Here is a 25,481-nt window from a genome sequence, read left to right on the forward strand (position 1 = left end):
CCGAGGCCTGTTTCTGGGTATGTCTGTAGAGGCGTGCTGGGGCCGAGGCTAGGATCCTGATCCTGGGTACGTCTGTAGAGGTGTGCTGTGGCCAAGGCTAGGATCCTGATCCTGGGTACGTCTGTAGAGATGTGCTGGGGCCGAGGCTAGGATCCTGATCCTGGGTATGTCTGTAGAGGTGTGCTGGGGCCGAGGCTAGGATCCTGATCCTGGGTATGTCTGTAGAGGCGTGCTGGGGCCGAGGCTAGGATCCTGATCCTGGGTATGTCTGTAGAGGCGTGCTGGGGCCGAGGCTAGGATCCTGATCCTGGGTATGTCTGTAGAGGCGTGCTGGGGCCGAGGCTAGGATCCTGATCCTGGGTATGTCTGTAGAGGCGTGCTGGGGCCGAGGCTAGGATCCTGATCCTGGGTATGTCTGTAGAGGTGTGCTGGGGCCGAGGCTAGGATCCTGATCCTGGGTACGTCTGTAGAGACGTGCTGGGGCCGAGGCTAGGATCCTGATCCTGGGTACGTCTGCAGAGGCGTGCTGTGGCCCCTCACAGAACCCAGTGCTGATGTTTGCTTTCTTTTCCTGGCCTTTAGCTTTGACAACATGCCTCCGTTTCTGTGTCTGCCAGCTGTCTGCATTCTCCTCTTCTACACAGGTAAGCTGTCTTTTTGGTGGGTTGGTTTAGAGTTGTTTTGTTTCTAATCCCACTGACTGACTTTACTTTTGAAAAAGATATTTGTGTACATGGAGAGGATGAGGGGTCTGCTTGCCTGTGCGTGCAGCTGCCAAAGCCAGAGGCCGATGCCTGGTGTCTTCTGTCACTGACCACTTCAGTTTTTGAGGTCAGGTCTTCTGCTGAGCCCACAGATCACCCTTCCAGTGGGGCGAGCTACCCAGTGAGCCCCTGGGTTGTCCTGTGTCCACCACCAGTGCTGGAGTTATACACACACCGCCCCACCCAGCTTGTATGTGGGGGCTGGGGATCTGAACTCAGTGCTCATGCTGGCACAGCAAGCCCCTCACTGATGAGTCATCTCCCAGCCCTGACTTTAGCTTTTACAGTTTCCTGAATCTACATCGCCACCACATGGCAGCTCCCTGGCCTAGACCCCACCGTCTTCTGCTTGATCTTCTCCAGTTGCCTCCTGCTGGGCCCACCTGGCCCCTCCACACCATTCTCCACACAGCAGCCTTTCCAGTGTACAAATCTGATCACACCTGGCCCTACTTAAAGCTTCTGTGAGTCCTCTGTGGCCAGTCTCCTCCTGCTGCATAGCATCCTTATTATCTCCTCTTCTCAGAGGTTCTGATTCCTGCCCAGATCACATCTCCACCCATCCTGCCACTGTCGCCCAAGTAAACGCCTATCCATCCCCAGCACAGCTTCTCTGGGCTCCCAGATTAAGTCCGTTCCCTATTCAGCCGCCTAGGGCTCGTGCGTTGTAGCACCCAACACAGCTTAATTCTGTGACTCTCTGACAGCTGATGGCTTCCACGGCGGCGAAGGACTCTGTAGACTCTCTCATCATCACTGTGTTGTCTCTCTGTCTCAGAGTCCCCTTCCTTAGCCTCCTACCCTGCCCCTGAGCTCCAGACCTCTCTGAAAGATGAGCTGAGATAGTGGGGAGGACACTGTGTGTCCATAGACGATCACCCCGGAAATAGGGACAAGCACACTGATGGCTCAGTTGTGCAAGCCCAGTCTGGGGTGCTCTTCTGCAAAACTGAGGCGTCAGGCTGAAGCCCTGAAGACAGATCCCTGATCTTCATAGAGCAGACATTTGATGTCTGCGGAGTCAACCTCGGTCACCTCCTGCTTATTTCCTGAGAACAGGAAGGCTACAGATAGAAGCCACTCAGCCAGCTCCATCCCATCTCCAAGCCGGGGAGGTATACCGTCTCACTTGCTGTCTTCATGGTCTAGGGGCTAGTGTATACTGAGCAAGTCCCTGGTCTTGGTCAGCTTCCCCAGCCTGAGTTCTGCTCAGTCTTGAGACGGTTTCCCTTCTGAAACCCTGTCCCGCCCGTTTGCACGCTGCATCTGTCTAGCACTGTGTACAGATGAGGCCCTGGGATCCAAGGTGACACAGATATTGGTGGAGCTGACACCCTGGTCTCCTGACTCCTGAGCTGGGTCACTGTTGAAATATGAGCAGCGGGGCTGCATCCCCAGCACCCGGCAGCCCACATGGCTAGCTCTAGTTTATGCCCCAAAATAATTACACAGAAACTGTATTCTTTTAAACACTGCTTGGCCCATTTCTATCTAGCCTCTTCTAGGCTAGCTCTCGCACCTGGATTAGCCCATTTCTAATAATCTGCTGTAGCCCACAAGTTGGCTTACCAGGGAGATTCTAGCCTACGTCCATCATGGGTCGGAGCTTCATCGTGTGTGCCTCAGAAAGCAGAGCTCTCACGTCCGCCTGGGAGCATGGCGTCTCTCTGAAGCGTCTGCTCCCGAGAGGAGAGCTGTCGAGTCTGAGCTCACTTCCTCTTCCTCCCAGCATTCTGTTCTGTTCACTCCTCCCACCTATGTTTTAACCTATGAGAGCCAAGCAGTTTATTGCTTAACCAATGAAATCAACAGATTGATATATGACACTCCCACATCAGGTCACTGTGGGTCCTCTCAGGAGACAGGACTGTGGAGGAGCTCTCTGTCAAGCCTGGACTCTGAGTGAATGAGTGAGTAGTTACATCCATGACTGCCGTGTATTAGCATCATCCACCCGCTGCGAGAGTAAGTTCTGGAACCTTGGCAGGTGATCTTCAGAAGAGACTGCGGATGCGGTTAAGAGCAGCCAAAGCAAGTCGTCCTGGTCCTATTCTGTAGCATCACAAAGTGGCTTGCAGAAAGCACTGAGAGTCCCTCATACTGAAGGCAGGCTCACCTGAATCCTGGTGCTTGCTCTGACTCTTCAGCTTGTGGTGCCTGTCCCAGACCCAGGAGCTCAGTGCTGGGAGAGGAGGCAGGAAGGTGGAGAGGCCCAGCCTGGCAGGAGAGGAGGCAGGAAGGTGGAGAGGCCCAGCCTGGCAGGAGAGGAGGCAGGAAGGTGGAGAGGCCCAGCCTGGCAGGCTGACCAGGAACACCCGTGTTGGTGACCTTTCCAAGGGCAGCATGCTCTCTGAGTGTCTGTCTGTGATCAGTTTCCTGGCAGTCGCAAACCCTGGGCTCCAGGCTGCTGTACCCCACTGGCTCCCCCATACTTGACCCCAGCAGCTCCTCACTGTCAAGGTGCTTCTTTTGCCTTTCAAGTTTGCAGGCTGCAAGGCTCCGCCTCCCTGGCGTGTCCCCTCTGCCTGTGTGTGTGTGTGTGGCAACTGGTTGTGTTAGGTCCCTCCAGCAGTTCCGTTCCCTGAGTATTTCTGCAACTAGATACCCATGCTTTAAAGCCGCAGAGGGGAGCTGGCCTTTCGGAAAAGCTCCCTGGGTGTCCTCCCTCATTGCTTTCAGGTCAAGTCATCCTGGAATAGCCCTGAGCCCCTTTGGTGTGTTATCCCCACCTTCAATGTTCTTTTCTTATTTTACTTTAGATTTTGGTGCTAGAAATTGTCCTCACAGCCCTGTGGCTGGCACACAAGCCTTCCACCACTTAGCTACCCCTCAGTCCCAGAGTTTTTATAGATTATCCATGGCTGCTCATGACCTGTTATTTAACAGGTATGAAAAGGCACAAAAAACTTAGCAGTGAACATGCTACCCCCAAACATTTTGGGTCTTGATCATATTAACTATATGGTAAATATATCAATATTTTTTCACATATTTCTATGTTTGTAATCTGTCTTTGGCCCTTCCCTAGTACAAAGAACGTTGAAGCAGAGGGCCTTGCCCCATTCTTCCCCCCCCAACTGCTCCCCGCCCCCATTTCTTTTCAGTTCTAATACAACAGGGTCAAGGAGAGAACTGTTTCTGTGATTCCTCATTCACCTGGCCCACTTGTTCTCCTGAAAGCATTTTATCAACTTACAGCATTGTCATTGTGGGAAAAACTCCCAATTGAATCCTTTCTCAAATATATTTGAAATTTAAATTTAGCCGTGCAAGTTTGCACACATGTGCACTCAGGCCCCCTTTGGAACATCGGCCCTGGTGCCTTTCTTATCTCTTCTACGATTTTTAAGTTTTGTGACAGCGGTCTCCCTCCCCCCCCCACACACACACAACAGATGGAGAACTTTGCAAGAACATACCTGGGTACACAGCAGAGAGCTGTACCCAGAGGGAGCACAGTTATGGCCAAGGACTGAAATCCTCACGATCATAGTCTGTCCATAGCCATCTGGTGTTGAAAATTTCCCCCTACAAGCTCCTTCAAAGAACAAAGTTTCTTCACAGAAGTGGAGAGGTTTCAACTGTTATCTGTTGGGAATATTATTTTAAGGTGTGTTACTTTTGTTTATGCTCTGTAAAATTTGTTTAACGATGCAAAGATGTGTTCGATTAAGTAAATTCACCTGTGGTCCAGAGGCTGAGTCAGCAACTAGCAGCCAGGAAGTTGTAGGGAGGAGCCAGGAGGAGAAGGGTTTATAAAGAGGAGCCAGAAACCTTGTGAAGAAGTCTTGGGAGATGCGAGGAGGTGAGCGGCAACCTTTGAATCTTGAGTTCTTTAGCAGGACAAAGATAACTTCTCTGAGTAGCTGTAGAAGGTTGGGTGCCCGAGGGAACAGAATTTCCGCAGGCTGTGGCTCTTGCGGCCTGGCCACTTCTGGTAGCGGCAGAGCTGCGGTTGCTGACTAGGATAGCTGTAGCTTAAAAGGCAGCATCCACTGAGAAGGAGGACAGCAGTTGTCCATGCACCCGAGTATCCACGATCCTTGAGCTTGAGGGTAGGAACTGAATACTAAACCCAGGCTGTCACATATGGTCGCTCACATGTGCCACCGCTCAGCCACCCCCCAACCCTGCAAGCCACACACAGCCACGGCTCTCTGGGGCTTTTTGAGAGAGGGGTGTTGGACTTCTCCACATCTTCCTTCTGCTCTGTTTCCTGTTCATGTAGGTCACGTAATGTAGCGATAAAGACACCTCCCATCTTACCATGCGTGCCATGACTGCTTCTGTTTTTTTCTCTCCAGTGTCCCCGTCCATCTCTCTTCAAGAATTCTCTGTGAGCAAGGAGACCATCGGGAAGATTGCAGTGGCCAGCAAATGTAAGTGCGTTTACCTGCTCCTCCAAAGGCGTGGCTAGTCAGACCTCTGTGCGGTGGATCCAGGGAAGCCACACTCCTCCCGAGAGCTTCCCCTGTAGTCCTGGCCCCTCTACTGGGGCGGCCGGTCATTTTCTCCACTCAGTCCTTTTATCATTGCTCCCGAGTGACTTTCCGTGGTTAAAATAGTAATGATCGCGAGCAGTAACGGCAAGACAACCTCTTTGTTTCTGAATTTCAAGTTACATTTTCATGTGTTTATTGTGCATGTATGCACACTTCCATGCATACATGCACAGGAGTGATGTTCAGGTGGCAGTCAGAGGACGTGTGGAGGAACTGGTTCTCCTTCTACCATGTGGGTGCTGGGGACCAACCTTAGTCGGAAGCCTGGCCATCACACCAGCCGTCTTCATTGCTGAGTTTCTTAGCCCGTCTCAGGGTTTTTCTGTCACCTGACTGCTATCTACCAAGCCACCCATATTTTCTGCCATATAACCAGGACTTTCCTGGAAGCCCTGCCTGGTTTCTCCTCCTTCTGCCCTCCTCGTTGCGGGGAACTGGGATCTCATTCTCTGCTCCACTGCTTCCTGGTACTCGGTTACGGGGAAGTGACTGGACCACTCTTCCTGCTTCCCGCATCCATCCTGTGAGAGCAGAAACACAGATCTCAGGCAGAGGGGGGTGGCTCAGTGAGGAAAGTGCTCACTTGGATCCTCAATGCTCGCACAAAAAACTGGGTGTGACGGGGGTGAAACCCTAGCACTAGGCGGAGATGACAGGAGAACACTCCAGGCTCACCGTCAACCCAGGAACTCCAATTGAATCCTTTCTTAAATATACTTAAAATTTAAATTTAGCTGTGTAAGTTTGCACACATGCGCATTCCGGTCCCCTTTGGAACATCTGCCCTGGTGCCTTTCTTGTCTCTTCTATGAATTTTAAGTTTCAGTGAGAGACAGAATGTAACAGAAGAGCACACGGGTCACGAGCTCTGTACTGCACAGACACGTGCAGGTGTGCACACCTACAGACACCCACATGTACACACACACAGCACAGACATGCGCAGGTGTGCACACCTACAGACACCCACATGTACACACACACAGCACAGACATGCGCAGGTGTGCACACCTACAGACACCCACATGTACACACACACAGCACAGACATGCGCAGGTGTGCACACCTACAGACACCCACATGTACACACACAGCACAGACACGCGCAGGTGTGCACACCTACAGACACCCACATGTACACACACACACACAGCACAGACATGCACAGGTGTGCACACCTACAGACACCCACATGTACACACACACACACAGCACAGACATGCACAGGTGTGCACACCTACAGACACCCACATGTACACACACAGCACAGACACGCACAGGTGTGCACACCTACAGACACCCACATGTACACACACACACACAGCACAGACATGCACAGGTGTGCACACCTACAGACACCCACATGTACACACACACACAGCACAGACATGCGCAGGTGTGCACACCTACAGACACCCACATGTACACACACAGCACAGACATGCGCAGGTGTGCACACCTACAGACACCCACAGGTACACACACAGCACAGACATGCGCAGGTGTGCACACCTACAGACACCCACATGTACACACACACAGCACAGACATGCGCAGGTGTGCACACCTACAGACACCCACATGTACACAGCACAGACATGCGCAGGTGTGCACACCTACAGACACCCACATGTACACACACACACACACACAGACATGCGCAGGTGTGCACACCTACAGACACCCACATGTACACAGCACAGACATGCGCAGGTGTGCACACCTACAGACACCCACATGCACACACACACACAGCACAGACATGCACAGGTGTGCATACCTACAGACACCCACATGTACACACACACACACAGCACAGACATGTGCAGGTGTGCACACCTACAGACACCCACATGTACACACACACACACACAGCACAGACATGCGCAGGTGTGCACACCTACAGACACCCACATGTACACACACACACAGCACAGACATGCCAGGTGTGCACACCTACAGACACCCACATGTACACACACACACAGCACAGACATGCGCAGGTGTGCACACCTACAGACACCCACATGTACACACACACACACAGCACAGACATGCGCAGGTGTGCACACCTACAGACACCCACATGTACACACACACACACACAGCACAGACATGCACAGGTGTGCACACCTACAGACACCCACATGTACACACACACAGCACAGACATGCGCAGGTGTGCACACCTACAGACACCCACATGTACACACACACACAGCACAGACATGCGCAGGTGTGCACACCTACAGACACCCACATGTACACACACACGGCACAGACATGCGCAGGTGTGCACACCTACAGACACCCACATGCACACACACACACAGCACAGACATGCGCAGGTGTGCACACCTACAGACACCCACATGTACACACACACACACACAGCACAGACATGCACAGGTGTGCACACCTACAGACACCCACATGTACACACACACAGCACAGACATGCGCAGGTGTGCACACCTACAGACACCCACATGTACACACACACACAGCACAGACATGCGCAGGTGTGCACACCTACAGACACCCACATGTACACACACACGGCACAGACATGCGCAGGTGTGCACACCTACAGACACCCACATGTACACACAGCACAGACATGCGCAGGTGTGCACACCTCCAGACACCCACATGTACACACAGCACACACACAAAAGAACAGACTGGGTAGGAGTTGAGAGTTAGATGACAACTAAAAGTTCTCCCTTAGGTAGTAGAGAATGTTCCTCCACCAGTGTGGTGATGGTGGGATTCACCAGGGCATTTGCTAAAAATGGTAATTATGTACCTTAAATGGTACAATGGTGCGGTGTAGGAAATCTCAAGAACACTTTCAAAGAAAGTCGGGGAGCTAGGAGGACTAAATAAGTGGGCATGTCAGTTATATCTTGTGCTGGAGTACAGTGTCAACTTGACACAAGCTAGAGTCACCTGGGTGGAGGACGAGGTTCAGGTGAGAAAATGCCTCCATAAGATTGGGCTGTAGAGGCTGCAAGCCTGTTGGGCATTTTCTTAATTAATGATTTGAGAGGGTCTAGTCCATTGTGGGTGGTTCCACCCTTGGAGTGGTGGTCCTGGGTTGTATAAGAAAGCAGGCTGAGCAAGCCATGCCAAGCAAGCCAGTAAACAGCACGCCTCCATGGCCTCTGCATCAGCTCCCGTCGCCAGCTTCCCGCTCTGTTTGAGTTCCTGCCATGACTGCTTTCCATGATAAACTGTGATATGGAAGTCTAAGTCAAATAAAGCCTTCCCTCCCCGCATTGCTTTTGGTTGTGGTTTTTATTACAACAGTAAAAACCCCAACTAAGGCACACCTCAATCAGTTCTGAAGCAGAAGAAAGACATGGTCACTGCTAGCGCTTGAACTCTTGGGTCCGTCAACCTCACATGTCAGACTGCCCAGCTAAGATCATGATCCCCAAGGCTGGGACCGTGATCATCCCGGAAGACTCTTCACAGCACTCATCGTAACATGGCTGCAGACATGCTCACAAGTGGGCTCTTACGTCAGCGTCTTCACAACACGGAAGCTTCTAGTCTAATGTCCCCATCTGCTCCTGTCCCCAGTGATGTGGTGCTCGGCAGCGGTCGACGTCCTGTTCCTGCTAGATGGCTCTCACAGTGTCGGGAAAGGGAGCTTTGAGAGATCCAAGCGCTTTGCCATGGCCGTCTGTGACGCTCTGGACATCAGCCCCGGGAGGGTGAGTACACGGGTCTTGTCTGGTGTCTGTGGGTTCAAGCGACAGAGACTCAGCTTCAGGCAAAAGAATGAATGGATTGTGGGATGTAGAGGACTAAGGGGCAAATTGAAACGTGGTGGGGTTGATGCTGGGATCTCGGGGATCAGCCAAGGCAGGTAAGCGACCCCTCTTCTTCCTCAGTTTTGCTTGCTTTGGCTGGTTAGCTTCTTTCCAGCCCACAGTGAGGTGGCTCTGCATCATTTTTCCAGCTGGTCCCCCCTCAGGTGGGGACAGAGGTGCACCTCTTTCTTCGTAGATCAGGCAGAGCTCAGAGGGCACCAAATGATGTAAGCCTCATGATAATCCCCTGCCTAGTCACAGCACTGGAGAAGAGGGCCTCATGCAGGTTCAGGGCTGGAGAGGGAAGAACATGGACCTAACTTCCAACTATGGGGAGACTGAGTTCAAAGCGGCTTAAGTCTGTGGATGTTCTCTGGGTGGTCTGTTGTTGAGGTGGATTTAGGGCGATGGAAGTCTTTCAACAATTAACATTTCAACCTTGGCCTCTCGGAAAACAGAATACTCACTGAACAGGTTAGAACCTTAGTGTGAAGCCCAGCTCTGTCCTCTCTGGTCACTTAAGCAAGCCCAGAGAGAGCCTTCATGTCGTATCCTTCCTGGCTTCAAGTGTCACAAATAGCAGAGCAAGTGTGGCTCTTGTTTTTAAAAGGAACAGCTTTGAACAACCCAACAGCACAATGAATAATAAACTCATTAAGAGGACCGTAAATGGCCCTCAGCTGTGTGTGGAGCCGCCTGCTTCCCTGACTCAGCAGCAGGTCTCCACACTAGCTGTTTTCACTTCCCAGCTGAACGGAAGCACTGGACCCTTGGTGGCATGCTCCCCGGCAAGCCTTCCAGAGATGAAGCCTCGGAGTGCCAAGTGCTTCACTGCCAGGGACAGTGGCAGAGGCTTGTGCCCTCCAGTCTCAGTCTGCTCCTAAGTACTCCCACCCAGGCAGTTACTGATCGGTGTCACCTGTCACCATAAAAGATTTCAGGCAATCTGAACGCGCATTGATAGGGGACCGGTAAGAACCAACTAAAACCCACCAAAAATGAAATAAAAGGAAGGGTAAATTAGTTTGGAGAACCATAATTATTTGAATTAGAGACTAGTCACAGGGTGGGAAAGGAAGTGGCTCTCCAAGGCGACATTCCTGACTTAATCCTGTAAAAACTGGAGGATCTAAGAACAAACAAGGCTTGTAATGAGGGCCAGGTTGTCTGCAGAAGGGGCGTCATTTGCAGGTGCGAGCACACTGCCCCAGAGTGCAGGCAGTTGGGCCGATCTCTGACACTAGAGATGCATTCATTCCTTGTAGACAGGCATGGTCCAGAGGTTCTGAATGTGGTATCAGTGTAGTATCGGCCTGCTGGGTCTCCACCTTCCTCCAGACAAGGCCTACTTTTTGAAGATGAGTTCCTCCTGGAGGAAGTGGCAATCAATATATTTACTATGTGTAGGTATGTGTACATAAACATGGGACCAGAGGACAGCTTTGTTTACTGTATGTGTGTGTACACACATGTGAGGTCAGAGCACAGCTTTATGTTTACTGTATGTAGGCATGTGTACACACGTGTGAGGGTCAGAAGACAGCTTTTGGGAGCCAGTTTTCTCTTTCCTTGGTTCCTGGGGATCAAGCTCAGGTCATTAGGCTCCCAGCAAACACCTCTACCCACTGAGCCAGCTTACAAGTACTAATGTACACTTCTGTAGAGCCGGCTGGCCTCGAACCCAGAGATCTGCCCGCCTTTGCCTCCCGAGTGCTGGGATTAAAGGCGTGCGCCACCACCGCTAGCTTGATAGATACATTCTTTACCCCATATTCTGCAGAAGGGAAAACGGGCTCAGGGACGTTAAACGAGGGCTGAGGGTCACAGAGTAATCTCAGACAGGGTGAAGTGTGGAAGAGCTGAGGTGCTTGACTCAGTCCAGGACCAGCCCAGCTTGTCCATCTGTCTCTCCCAGTGGGCAGCCTCTGGGCTAGGATGGTGTAATGACGCAAATGTCATACCCCGCTATCCACAGCCAATTGAAGCCAATATGGCAGTCTGTGGTAGTGGAGGGGGTGGGGGTGTGGAATGGTGTGAAACACGGTAAGAAAAACAAGCCTCAGGAGCGGATTTCTACCGCACGAGGGACGACTTGGGTATCTCTGTGTACATTGATTATTTTTGTGTCCTTGTGACCAAAAGGGAGGAAAACATTTATTGTGCTCATGGATTCAGGAAGATTTTAGCCCATTGAGGTGAGGAAAGCTGGGCAATGAGAGCATGAGGCCCTGTGGCTGTTTACTGACCAAGGAGGAGAGAAAGCAAGCAGAAACCAGGGCTGGGTGGATGGCTCAGAGACTTGCCAGTATGACCCACCACCAGCCAGAACTCCCTTCTAAAGGCTCAGTTTTCAAAACAGCACTACAAGCCAAGGACTGAGTGCTCAAAATGGGAACTTGAAATATAGAACTTCAGGTCCAAACCATAATGTAGAAATGTGGGGTGCAATTCTAGGCAGGGCCTGCAACAGAGCCAGGGAAGTGTGAGGGACCCACTCACGTGAGAGTGCAGAATGGCTCCATCTTAAGTGATCCATCCTAAGAGATCATGGATGCTCGGGGAGAGGAACTTGGGTTTCACCTAAGAAAGACTTCCTCAGCAAGACTGAGAAGCAGGGGCCGGGGAAGGACGTAGCTGGGGTGACACTACAGGCAGAAGCTTGTTCCACAAGTGTGAGGACCTGAGTTCTGTCCCCGTTCCCACATAAAAAGCCATACATAGTACACACTTGTCACCCCAGTACTGAGGAGGTAGAAAGGCCAGCCACTCTAGCCTGATTAGTCCCCAGGTCCCAGGAAGAGACCCCGTTTCAGAACATAGAGAAACAACACGCAAGGTTGGCCTCGGGCCTCTTCATGCTCTCGTGGATGCAAATACGCACACGCACGTACACAGAAGCCTTGAGGAAGGAGAAGAAGCCTTGGCGTCTGCTTGGGTGAGCCAGCGTCCTGACTGACACAGGCCACAGACACTCTGCTAGAAGACTTGTTGGCCTGTGCTTGCCTGACTCCGGGTTTTCTGTCCTTGCTCTTTGCTATATTTGATTTGCCACTTACTTTGGTTCCTTTAGTTTTAGGAATTGCTTCCCAGTAGCTCTGGTTGACACTGTTTATGGGCGGCCGGTTGTTTAGGTAGAGCTGAAGTGTTTGAAGTCCTCTTTTAACAGGAGCTCAGACACTTGCTTCCTGCTCTAATGGCCCTGTGACTGGGGCCGGGAGAGAGACCTGGGCGGTTTGCCCTGTGTACAGTAAACTGAAGATAAAAGGCAGCCATTGTGCTCCCAAACCACCAATTAAACGAAATACCTTAACTTCTGACTGGGGCTGCTTCCTGCGTGCTGCTTTGATTTGAAGCTGTGTCCTTCCTGCTTAACCCAAGCAAGTGAACCCAGTTGTTGGTCTCTAGAGAATTCCTCCCACCCTTTGACAAAATAACTCCTTTACATGGTTCAATAAAAGCGACAGCGAAAGAAAGGGAAGAGAAAGAAAGGGAAGAAAAACTGCACCCACACACCCCCATTCACCAGACCTCCCACCCGCTCTGATCACCGACCCCTGACTTCTGAGCAGCCTTGCAAATGCACTTTGTGCAGGCACAGGCAACATGAAGATGTGATTTCATTTTCTCCTTTTCTATAAAGTTAGCATCGTCTACGCATTACTTGCTGTCTCGTGTATTTTAGATCATTATCTTGGCAATCTCATCATCTCTCTATGTGTGTATATATATATATAATACAGATAATTAGCCCACCATGAGGGTTTACCAGGACTAATTAGCCTGCCCCTATTGATGGACTGTTGCTATTATAAATCCACTGTGATCTTGTAAAGAAAGGCTCGTTCCGCTTGTGTGGAAGAATATCTCTCGGATCGTCTCCAGCAGCCATGTACGTCTTCAGCTGTTAGTACACACTGGTGCATTGCCCTCCGCAGGTACACCATTGCCCTCCGCAGGTACACACTGACGCATTGCCCTCTGCAGGTACACACTGGCCTGGCCCATTGCCCTCCGCAGGTACACCATTGCCCTCTGCAGGTGAACACTGACGCATTGCCCTCCGCAGGTACACACTGGTGCATTGCCCTCCTCAGGTACACACTGGTGCATTGCCCTCCGCAGGTACACACTGGTGCATTGCCCTCCACAGGTACACACTGGTGCATTGCCCTCCGCAGGTACACACTGGTGCATTGCCCTCTGCAGGTACACACTGACGCATTGCCCTCTGCAGGTACACACTGACGCATTGCCCTCCGCAGGTACACACTGGTGCATTGCCCTCCGCAGGTACACACTGACGCATTGCCCTCTGCAGGTACACACTGGTGCATTGCCCTCCGCAGGTACACACTGGTGCATTGCCCTCTGCAGGTACACACTGATGCATTGCCCTCCGCAGGTACACACTGACGCATTGCCCTCAGCAGGTACACACTGGCCCATTGCCCTCCGCAGGTACAGCTCAGATGCCCAGTTACGCTCCTACACACCATGGCAGAGATTATTCCCTTGGCAGATGCCACATCTGGTTTTTGTTGTCATCGTCGTTGGTTTTGGTTTTGCTAAGCTCAGGGGAAAATGGTATTGTTTTCCTAAGGCCAAATGTCCTGCCCCTAAAGAACCATGTGTTTTTCCTTCTTTAATCTTATTCATGTCTTTGGCCAGTTTTCTGCTAGATTGTTGTTCTTTTACACATGGAGGAAACCAACTCTTGCCTCCATGAGCCCTAAATTCCCTTTGTTTCCTCCTTACCTTTGACCGTGTGAACGTGTGTTTGTTTTACCATGACGCTCTTTCCAAGCACTCAGATCCAGCAGACTTTATGTGTAAGAGTCAAGACTGGATTTTAGTTCCTCGCAAACCAGGGACTCTCCCAGGAGTTCTGGAGTGTCCCTGGGTAAGATGCTCGGCTCTGAAGCTTGAGTTCATGGCCGTACGCCTTTCCAGTTGTCACAAGGTCATGTGCTGAGCAGACAGACTTCCCCAGCTTCAGACAGTGTTTTTGACTTCTTGCTGTGTTCCAGGGAACGGCAGTAGGCGGCTGCTAGACGCTCGTTGCGCTGCTTCTCTGACTTGCAGTGCTCACTCCCCATGTGCTCACCCCAGACTTAATGTCTTTCTGCTTCAGGCTACCAACAGCTCCCTGTCTGTGGGAGGCCCAGCGAGGCCAACCAAGGCCATTAGCTCATTGTCTTCCGAGCTCTGGGCCTGCTATGGGATAGTTCAGAGACTAGTTACTTGAGAAGGTGGCCCTTCTGGGGTTTGGTGAGCCCAGGATTAGGAGCTGGTTGGTCCCATGTTCATCCCTCCAGATGGTCAGAGCCCGGTTCCAGTCCTGTGAGGCACCTGTTGGGTATTCTCTTGTGGTCTCCCCAGTCAGGAAGCAGACTGTTCTCCAGCTCGGTCACTCCCTCACTGCAGAGAACCTCCAGCTCTCCTATTGCATGTCCCCGTTTTAGGAGCCGATTGTCCCCCTCTCACTCTCTGGTCTAGAGGCTTGGCAGGCGCAGGTCATCAAGGGTTTGGTGGCTGTGGTTATGTTTGGCAGTGGCCCCTATGGAAGATTTGGCAGGATTTGAAAGCATTTTCCTGCCAGCCTGTGCCTGCTCCTGAGGAGGCAAGTGGTGTGACGGAGCCTTAGAAAAGTCATGATACCGGGGATTAATGGCCCGGGGCTTCCTTTCCCCGCTAGTCCAAGTAAGCCTCGCTTGCATAGCATCATCTGTATATTTTACTGTTGCCTTCGGTCATGTGGGCATTGACTGGGCCCAGCGGATGAAATGAAATAATGCATGCACATTTGCACACAGCAGCACCCACGCCAGGAAGATGCAAGCAGAGCCTCGCCTGAAGCTGCTGGCAGCTCAGCTGGGATAGCTGCCAGATGGGGAGCTGCCTTTAGGGGTGAGAACGCTGAGATGATTAGCTGTCACGTCAGAGCACAGGCGGATCTGACCGTGTCCTTCCAGGTTCTCCAGCTGGCCTATGTCTCAAGGGAGGCTGTCCAGAGCTCTGCACAGGGTCTGTTGAGCAGCCAGGAGACACAGGATTTGACTGAAATCTCTGGGCCCTCTGGCCCTGTCTCCTACTACAGGTCAGGGTGGGAGCCTTGCAGTTTGGTTCCACTCCTCATCTGGAATTCCCCTTGGACTCCTTTTCTACCCGACAGGAAGTGAAGGCAAACATCAAGGGAATAGCTTTCAAGTAAGTATAATGGACTAGTGCCATGATGGCTCTAAAGCTAGCTGCCTGCTTCTCTCTCTCTCTCTCTCTCTCTCTCTCTCTCTCTCTCTCTCTCTCTCTCTCTGTCCCCCCTCCTTCTGTTCCCCCTCCCTCTTTTTGAAACAGGGTCTCACTGTGTAGTCTAGGCTAGACTAGAACTCTTCCCTGAACTCACAGAGACCTGCCTGCCTCTGCCTCCCTGAGGGCTAGGATTTAAGACTTGTGTCCCCACACCTGGTGAAGCTGCCCTTGAAGCTGCTGCCTTGAAGGGTCTGGTACTGCTCTCCTCCCGGCCCAGCTGTGCATTCTGAATCATTCTCAAGGTGGCCCCCATTAATACAAGATGACATCCAGGCGGGAACTTAGAACCCTAGTTAAAAATTTTTTCTATTATTATATGTAGTTGAGAATTACTAGAAGAGAGGGTTAATGAAGGTCCTGTCAGGTGAACCTGGGAGGTTATGGGAAGAACACGAGGTGTCAGCATCAGTTATCCCTGGAGACCTCTCAGCTGGGAAGATTACCCACACTTCTCCAAGCCTCACTTTTTACAAAGTCCTGAAGAGGAAGTTCCCTTCTATTATTCAGGGTACTTTAAGATTGTGGAGAATCGTTCATGTGTTCATCTGCATACATGATGCATGAATGCATGCATATGCTCGTCTGCATGCACAGAACATGAATGTGTGCACATGATCTTCTGCATGCACAGTGCATGAATGCATGCACGTGATCATCTGCATACACAGTACATGAATGTATGCATTGCTCATCTGCATGCACAGTACATGAATGCATGCATTTGCTCATCAATGCATAAATGTATGCATGTGCTTATCTGCATACAGATATATTCTGTATGTATTATATATGTATGTATGTGCATAAGCTCTATGTAATTGTCCTCTATATACATGCATACACATGTATATTTAGGAACATACACATCATACATATTGTTTCCACCAACCCTCAGGGAAGAAGTAGTTTAATTACCCAACTCTGAGCTCTGGGTCTGCCCTGGTCTCCACTGTCCTAGTGCCCAGTGACATCCTGCCTGAGCTCTCTTGTCCCAGCCATCCATAGTCATCAATTTCAGTTATGAAGACTCTGAGCCCTGAGGTTCCTTTCCAGTCAAAGGCCTCTGTGAGATAACCCATATTCTTCAGCACCTGAGGCCCCACATAGGGCACAGCAAGATCTTGGTGGATTCTGCAGTCCCCAGGGTCTCCTAGGAACTTTCCATGACTTTATCCCAGACTCTTATCCAGCCCTTTGTAGATAGAAGTTTCTGTTCCACCCAGCCCTTCAGCCATTCAGTTTCAAAGAAATACACAGAGGTCTTTATTATAAACTGTTTGACCTATTAGCTCAGGCTTATTACTAACTAGCTCTTAAATTTAAATTAACCCATAATTCTTATCTATGTTTAGCCCTGTGACTTGGCACCTTTTCTCAGTGAAGCATTCTCATCTTGCTTTTTCTGCTTCTGGAAGACTCCATCTCTGCCTTTCCTCTTCCCAGAATTCTCTTAGTCTTGTCATCCCACCTATACTTCCTGGCCAGTCAGTGTTTTATTAAACCAATATGAGTGACAAATCTTTACAGTATACAAAAGCATTATCCTACAGAAGCCCCTTTCTCTGCCCTGGGTCCCCCAAGCAAGAGGAGAGGCAAGCCTCTAAATAAAGGACAAATATAAAAGGCTCCCCAGTGCTTTGAAGAGCTCCTGTGAGACACTGTGCCCCTGGGACTCCCAGGAACTGAGTACCTGTGGGACACTGCACCTCTAGGGCTTCCAGGAACTGAGTACCTGTGGGACACTGTACCTCTGGGGCTTCCAGGAACTGAGTACCTGTGGGACACTGTACAGAAACTCTACACTGTTCTTCACAGTGGTACTATCTATAACTGCACAGAAACTCTACACTGTTCTTCACAGTGGTACTATCTATAACTGCACAGAAACTCTACACTGTTCTTCACAGTGGTACTATCTATAACTGCACAGAAACTCTACACTGTTCTTCACAGTGGTACTATCTATAACTGCACAGAAACTCTACACTGTTCTTCACAGTGGTACTATCTACAACTGCACAGAAACTCTACACTGTTCTTCATGGTGGTACTATCTTTAACTGCACAGAAACTCTACACTGTTCTTTACAGTGGTACTATCTATAACTGCACAGAAACTCACATACTCTGTTCTTCACGGTGGTAATATCTATAACTGCACAGAAACCCATATACACTGTTCTTCACGGTGGTAATATCTATAACTGCACAGAAACTTGTATACACTGTTCTTCACGGTGGTACTATCTATAACAGCTTCAAAATAAAAAGCAGCAATATGTGAAACTGGTTATTGGGTAAACAAAATGTGATATATTCACACAATGGAATATTATTCAGCTTTGAAAAAGAATGATCTACTGATTTATGCTACATCATGAATGACCTGTAAAAACATGGCAAATGAAAAAAAATCGAGATACAAAGGTCACATGCTATAACAAAGCTATATAAAAGCTTCTTTTCATTTACCTCATATAGTGCTGGGGAACAAACCCTAGGCCTTGCAGATGCCTTCCCACTCAGTGTATTTTCCAAGACTTTTATTCAATTTTTCATAAATTTTATTTATTATTGGAGGGGCATGTGCTGATCTGGGGGTGGATGGCGTATGTGCCACAGCATGTGTGTGGAAAGTGGGGACAGTTTTGTGGCATCGGTTCTCTTCTCCCACTTAATGTGGATCCAGGGCTTGAATTCGGGTCTCCAGGCTTGCCTGGTAAATACGTTTACCTGCTAAATACCTTTGCCTGCTAAGCCATCTTGCTGGACCCTTTATTCTGTTCTGTGAAATGTCTAGAATGGCATATGCCTGGGCATGTATTAGCATTGTCCTGGGTTTAGGGAACAAGGATGCTTACTAACAGATTCAGGGTTTTTAGAGTAACGAAAAAGTTTTGAGCTTAGTATTATGGTCATACTGGTTAATAGGTTTTCTGCCCTGTGATAATAGGCTACTCCTCTGATACAGTAAGCCAAATCGAGCCAAACTGAAAAAGTACAAAAACAGGTTTATTTGAGCAAAGCAACTCCCAGGTGGATTCTCCAGTCCCAGAGATGGAGGCCTGAGAAGCCACACACCTGAACTAAAGCAGGAAAATTATATAGCTTGTAGGCAAGGGATGATGATGTGTCTGCCACAAGCTGGGTTTGTGCCCAAGCACTGTCAAAAGCTGAGTGCTTAGGTGGGAACTTTGGGCTGCTGTTGGCAACAGGAAAGGAAGTTGCCATAGTCACCAGGAATGCAAAACTGGGCTTTTCACCCTGGCTTTTCTTTGTTTGAAGACTCTCTGAGTGGGCGTGGTTGGGAGAGAGACAGGAATAGGGTTTCTGGATTATACAGCTGGGGCTTCTAGCTGAACACTAGTGAATGTATTAAAAATTACCAACCTGAAACTTTAAAAGGTTAATTTAGAATGCCAGAGGACGGAGATCAGCGAGGTGGCTCAATACATAATGGCACTTGCTGTACATCTGAGGACCAGAGTCCAGTTCCTGGGACTCATGGTAGAAGGAGAGAACCGACGCCTGCAAGGTGTCGTCTGACCCCCAAATACATATCATGGCATGCATGTGCTGCCACCCCAATAAATAAATGTAAGGTACAATTCAAAAATCCCAGAATAGGCTGCAGGGGGTGACTGAAGGAGCCCCTTTGTCTAAACAAGTTCAGCTCTTCTTTGGGGATGTGTTTAGCGTTTCCACATCCTCTTCTGACTATGAGACAACAAAAACAAAGTAGTGGCTCTTTGTTGACCTCAGTTTTGGGGTCAGTCAGGGCATCACAAATGAAGCTGTGCTTGCATGCACCAAGGCTGAGGAATGCTGGTCCAATGGGGGCAACAGTGACTAGCCATGCCCACCATGTTCTGCAAAGAGAAACTTTGTTACTGGACTGGTTAGGAAAGGGCTCCTTACACCCATGGTCTGCTAGCTTTTCCAGACCAAGGCAGCTTCCAACAGGGCGTTAAGAAGCCGCCCTGACAACTGTCCTCTCGCTGCTTTACAGAGTGTTTTAGATGTGTCCGTCAAGCCTCCCAATATTGTACCAGCGGTGACATAAGGTCAGAGAGAATGTCAATGGTGGGTGGTTCTGGGACGTCAGAGCCACCGTCAGAGCCCCCACTAGCTGGCGCGCATATCCTTGCCACCCACAGCTTTCACCTCACAGTAACCCAGCCCCAGTCTCCTGTGACTGAACCTTTGGTACCTCTCATAGCTTTGTTAGGTCTCTACTCTTTCCTCAGCAAGTGTGCTTTGCATGAAACCACTTCCAGACATCCCTTTTAAAGATTAGTGTTTAATCGTGCATATGAGTGCAGGTGACCTCAGAGGTCAGAAGGAGATATCAAATCCTGTGGAGCTGGAGTCATAGGTGGTCCTGAGTCCCCTGATGTGGGTGCTGGGGACTGAACTTGGGTCCTCTGGAAGGCCAGTGCATGCTCTTAACCTCTGAGCCAACTCTCCTGCCCCCGCCAAACCTTCAGCTGCTTTTAACTCAGGTTAGCGTTTAAACATAGCTTTAAAAATATTTGGAATTTCAAAGCATGTTACTTTTTTACTTTATATGATTTGGTGCACACTGCTACATAAAATGTATTTTTTATGTTGATCTGATAAGCTGAATAATACATCTTTCAAAGTGCATTTAATCTTTTCTCATTCCCTCAGAAGGAAGCACTTGGGTTGAGCCTTGGATTTTTGTCTATCATTTTCAAAGGGCTCAGATCAACTTCCCTCTCTTGAAGTGAGGTTTCTCATGTGGTATCTGTCCTATGGTAGGTAGCTTATGTCAGAATTGTATTTATGGGAGTGGACAGAACTGGTTTAAAATGTAGGTTGTCTAGCCCTGAGTAACACATCTGTTCATTTGAATTCACGGGAACCAGGGTCTGAGAACATCTTTAAGTAACTACTTTTTATGTCTGCTGGGACTTGAGGTTCAGCTTCTTATGGTGGCTTAAGCCACTGAAAGGAGAGGCAGTTGGGAGAGGTGGCTGGGGGAGGGGGACAACACACTGGACCCATGGAAAATCTGTATGAGGCATGGCTGTCTTTAGTGTTAAGGCAAATATCTCTCTCTCTCTCTCTCTCTCTCTCTCTCTCTCTCTCTCTCTCTCTCTCTCTCTCTCTCTCTCACACACACACACACACACACAGAGAGAGAGAGCAAGCAAGCGAAAGACGACCAGGCAGGCTGTATCCATGTTTCCAGTTGGTTGGATGTTTGGACATAAAAATAGCAGCAGAGGACTTGGGTGAAGGCAGACATGGTCTACAGATATAGTGTACATATCTGATATACATACTGTGTATGTGCGTGCACACCATCCATCCATATATCCATATCACTGAATGATGAACCATACTTCAACCATGCTGTTCACGTGGCCAACCACTGCATAATCCCATCCCCTTCACAGTTGCTCATGCTGGAGAGATTCCTGTCAGCTAAAGGGTTTGGCCTCAGTCAGCCAACAGTTTGCTGGCTTCAAATCCATTGTCATGAGTTAACTGTCCTGGCCAACTGCTGGCCCTGTGAGTCTTTTTGGTTTGGATGGTGGAGATGCACCCTTGAGCCTCTGCTAGGAGTCTCTGCTCTTCCTCCCAGCAGGAATCCATTTGCCTCCGGGCTCCCTCCCCGGCTCCCTCCCTCACTTCCTCCTTGTGTTTCCTTAGAGGTGGACGCACAGAGACAGGCCTTGCTCTAAAGAGCCTGCACAGAGGGTTCCCGGGAGGCAGACATGGTGCTGTGCCCCAGCTCCTCATCATTGTCACGGATGGCAAGTCCCAGGGGCCTGTGGCTCTGCCTGCTAAGCAGCTGAAAGAGCAGGGCATCATTGTGTTCGCCGTAGGAGTCCGGTTCCCCAGGTGAGTGTCTGTCAGTCCGCATTAGCCCTCACGCAGTGGGGCCAACATGACCAAAAGCCTTCCAGAACCTTTACAGACTCAGCGAGATTGGGGGGCTGAGAGAACCAACTGGTCTTTGTCTCCCTGACTTGTTTTGTGGGTTCTGGTTTGCATCGCACAGCACATCCCAACCTTTGAAAGCACTGGGCTTTTGTGCCTCCTTCTGCCTTTAGCTGAACATTTGGTTGTAAGCATCAGGAATCAACTCAAAATCATTGGACAAAATCAAGTCACCACCCTGCTTCCCCATGAGGGGCAGCCACCCCTCTGGTGGGTCAGAGCCATGAGCCTCAGTGCCGCTCGGCTCCACCCTGTCCACCACGCATCTCTCAAGCTCTCTACTGTCGTCTCAGCCTGGGAAGTTTAGGGTTAGGAGCTGGGGTCATGGGCAGCATGCCAGCTCACAAACTGACATCTCAGTGTTGGGAGGAGAGGAAGGGGACCATCTCTGCTAGTCCAGTTCTGACCAGTTTGAGTCACTTGTACACCTGGTGCTGGCAGTGGGCAGGGAGTCTCTGAGTCCACTTCCCTCTCCAGGCCCCTCATCCAGATGTTGGGCAAATCTGCCTTCCTGGAAGAGGGGGCCACATGCTCCCATGCTCTGAACCTAAAAAATGATCGTGTACCTCACTAATCCTTGGATTTCTAACTAGGTTCTAGGGGAAATGACTTTGGTTGGGCACCATGTTTACATTCAGAAATGTCTTGTTTTATGATTGTGGCTGGCACCTGAATTCCTCCGGCAGCTTTTGAGAAAGCCTGTTTTGGGCCAGAGCAGTGGAAGGGAGACAGGAAGGCCACATTCGAGAAACCCCTCTTCTTTATGCCAAGGGATAACTGGGTACTGTGTGGAAAGTTTGACCTCTGTGGGTTCAGCTAAGACCGGTGAAGTTGGAAGCCTGGTGACTCTGGTTCTGTTTGAGTTGCAACAGGTGGGGTTCTTCTCTTCTCATCACAGACTTCTGCTCATCTTCCAGTTTTTAAGATATTTGTAACTCTGTGTCAGGACTGGGCACACAGGCATGTCATGGTTCACTTGTGGAGGTCAGGTCTCCCCTTCCACGTGGGTCCCAGGGATCAAACTGGGTCATCAGTGCCCTCACCTGCTGAGCCTCTCACTGGCTCTTAAGCAAACAAAAACGATTCTCTGTATTATTTCCCCTTCATGACCTAGGGGCATCCCAAATACCATTTTGCCCTGGGCACTGGTGGCAATGCCCTCGGCACTGAGGGGCTCTGGCTGCATCCCCTCCACAGCTGCACATGGCTTTCCTTGGCTGCCCTTGGGGCTTGTGTCGTACCTCAGTGTTTGGCTGGCATTGGCTGTCCTTATTGGTTTTTCTCTTTCTCACCTCAGAAAGCTTTTTATCATTTGCTTTCTGATTGTTTTAAGCAATTAATATATAACTTAAAAAACGAGAGGAACGTCTGACAAAAGAAAATGCATTAGGAATGTATGTATAGATACATTTGTGTCCCACCCTGTAAAGAAAGGAATTCCCAGAGTTAAAGTTTTGTTTCCTGAAAGCTATGACTTTCAGAAAAGTCAGTTGAATCTCTTAGCACTATGTCTTGAATATGAGCTGATTGGTCTGAGGATGAGGTATTTTAGCAAAGGTTGGCCCATTGCTGGGCTTCCTTGAGAACCTCCTGAGTTTACGTCTCACCTGGACGATGAGGTTGTTATGAGCTGACCTCTGGGTCAGTGGGATGTGCTGTGGTCCAGGAGTTAGGGAGACAGGATGAGGCAGGGTATGGTATCAGCTGCTGGAATTTTCCCCCAGGTGGGACGAGCTGTTCACCCTGGCCAGTGAGCCAAAGGAGCAGCACGTGCTGTTTGCTGAGCAAGTGGAGGATGCCACCAACGGCCTCCTCAGCACCCTGAGCGCCTCAGCGCTCTGCGCCTCTGCTGATCCAGGTAGGACCGGCCAGCCTGCAAGGGAGTGGCGTTGAACCTCACAAACTGGGGCATGGATGGAACAGGGCTCCTGAGGCAAGAGCCTCCCGGGGAGGGCTGGGAAGAGAGATGGCAGGCTCTGTCCTGAGGACTGCGTTCTGTCTCCCTCTGGCTGACCTGGTCAGTTTCCCAGCTGGAGTCTATGGGGAAAGAGGGGCCTGGGTTTATGGTCAGTTTGGTTAGGCCCTCTCCCCTGTTGGGGAGAAAGAACCAAGTCCACACTCCTTGCTTGGCTGCATGGAGGGACTCAGGGAGGTTTGGGGCTTATCTCTCCTGTTGGGGTCCGCCCTATAACTAGAGGGACTATCTTTAGAAAGTACTCGTCTGCATGCTCCATGTGGAACCCTGGTCTGAGAAAATCCTAAAAGTGCCTCCCTTCACTGCTCTGCACCAGAGAGGCCACGGGCTCTACAGGGAGGGTAGAGTAGGACCCCACAGCAGCAGTCTGGAGAGCGAGGGCAGAGGTGAGCAGTGCCCCTCATCTTACTGGGGGGGGGACTGTCTTCTGACACAGATTGCAGGGTGGAGGCTCACCCCTGTGAGCGCAAGACCCTGGAGACCATCAGGGAACTGGCTGGCCGTGCCCTGTGCTGGAGGGGGTCGAGGCAGGCGGATGCTGTGCTGGCTGTACGCTGTCCTTTCTACAGGTTTGTCCACATGGTGTGGGGCAGAGACACGGCACAGGGCCCATCCCATAATTCTGAGGGCTCTAAAACTGCAGGGAGATCAGCACTCTGGGTCCTGGTGCTGGACAGTTTGGATACATAGGATGAGGCCAGAGATGGAGCTCTGAGAACCAGGGAGGGCACAGCTACTTGCTGTAGGTTTCTCCCTCTCCTGAACACTTACCCTGGCTTGCCTTGGAGGTGGGGGAGGGGAGCTTGCATTGGAAATAGAAGCGAGGGAGAGTCTAGAGGTGGGGATAGTATTTGTATCTAGACCTGGGGGAGACAGGGATGAGCCACATGCAAGTCTCTGTGGATATAATATTTGCCTCTGTCTCCCGAGTGCTGGGACTAAGGGCACCACCATGCCCAACTACAATGCTAACTTGCAATGTGATGCCTAGTTCATATCTTTTTTGAGGGTAGAGGGAAAGGCTCTGAGTCGTTTGAAACATCCCCTACTTGATGCACAAAGGAAATGAGTGTTTAGTGCTGTGATCTCTGAAACGTTTGGTCATTCCATCACTGTACTTCCTTGTATTGTAGCTGGAAGAGAGTGTTCCAGACACACCCCAGCACCTGCTACAGAACCATCTGTCCAGGTATGTGTGCCTGTTGGACCTACCAGTTCTCTGGGAAGCTGGTTTATGAAGGGACTCTGATAGCCCTGAGTGGAGGTGGCCATGGATGAGGTCCAGGGCAAGAGGGATGGGCATTTAGTGGTCAAGGACTGTGTCCTGCCGTCCCAAGTCTTCATCTGCTTGGTGGCATACTGTCACTGAGAATGGACTGGTAGCATTGGAACTACCTGCCTTAGCCAATGCGCTTTTTATCAGTGAGGAACACCTTGAGTAACAAGAAGACACCCCATGGGTCAGTGTGCTGTGTGTCCACCTTCACACCGGGACACCCCATGGGCTAGTGTGCAGTGTGTCCACCTTCACACCTGACATCCCATGGGTCAGTGTGCTGTGTGTCCACCTTCACACCTGACATCCCATGGGTCAGTGTGCTGTGTGTCCACCTTCACACCAGGACACCCCATGGGTCAGTGTGCTGTGTGTCCACCTTCACACCTGACATCCCATGGGTCAGTGTGCTGTGTGTCCACCTTCACACCTGACACCCCATGGGTCAGCGTGCTGTGTGTCCACCTTCACACCTGACACCCCATGGGTCAGCGTGCTGTGTGTCCACCTTCACACCGGGACACCCCATGGGTCAGTGTGCTGTGTGTCCACCTTCACACCTGACATCCCATGGGTCAGTGTGCTGTGTGTCCACCTTCACACCAGGACACCCCATGGGTCAGTGTGCTGTGTGTCCACCTTCACACCAGGACACCCCATGGGTCAGTGTGCTGTGTGTCCACCTTCACACCTGACATCCCATGGGTCAGTGTGCTGTGTGTCCACCTTCACACCTGACACCCCATGGGTCAGCGTGCTGTGTGTCCACCTTCACACCTGACACCCCATGGGTCAGCGTGCTGTGTGTCCACCTTCACACCGGGACACCCCATGGGTCAGTGTGCTGTGTGTCCACCTTCACACCTGAC

The 25,481-nt window shown here is 50.5% G+C and overlaps 1 protein-coding gene across 3 annotated transcripts in view; it reads left to right on the plus strand.

The window, feature by feature from the left end:
* Positions 1-25,481, plus strand: part of Vwa2 (von Willebrand factor A domain containing 2) — a 40,930-nt gene that overhangs the window by 6,911 nt on the left and 8,538 nt on the right. For all 3 annotated transcript variants that reach the window (XM_075974514.1, XM_075974516.1, XM_075974513.1), the window contains exons 2-9: positions 583-644; positions 5,069-5,143; positions 8,853-8,986; positions 15,183-15,292; positions 21,071-21,262; positions 23,086-23,219; positions 23,773-23,905; positions 24,470-24,525. In XM_075974514.1, the coding sequence (XP_075830629.1) occupies positions 593-644; positions 5,069-5,143; positions 8,853-8,986; positions 15,183-15,292; positions 21,071-21,262; positions 23,086-23,219; positions 23,773-23,905; positions 24,470-24,525 (886 nt within the window). In that variant the 5' untranslated portion in view covers positions 583-592. The remainder of the gene's footprint in view (positions 1-582; positions 645-5,068; positions 5,144-8,852; positions 8,987-15,182; positions 15,293-21,070; positions 21,263-23,085; positions 23,220-23,772; positions 23,906-24,469; positions 24,526-25,481) is intronic.

Source organism: Microtus pennsylvanicus, chromosome 5 (genome assembly GCF_037038515.1).
Source record: "Microtus pennsylvanicus isolate mMicPen1 chromosome 5, mMicPen1.hap1, whole genome shotgun sequence".
NCBI classification, from domain to species: Eukaryota; Metazoa; Chordata; class Mammalia; order Rodentia; family Cricetidae; genus Microtus; species Microtus pennsylvanicus.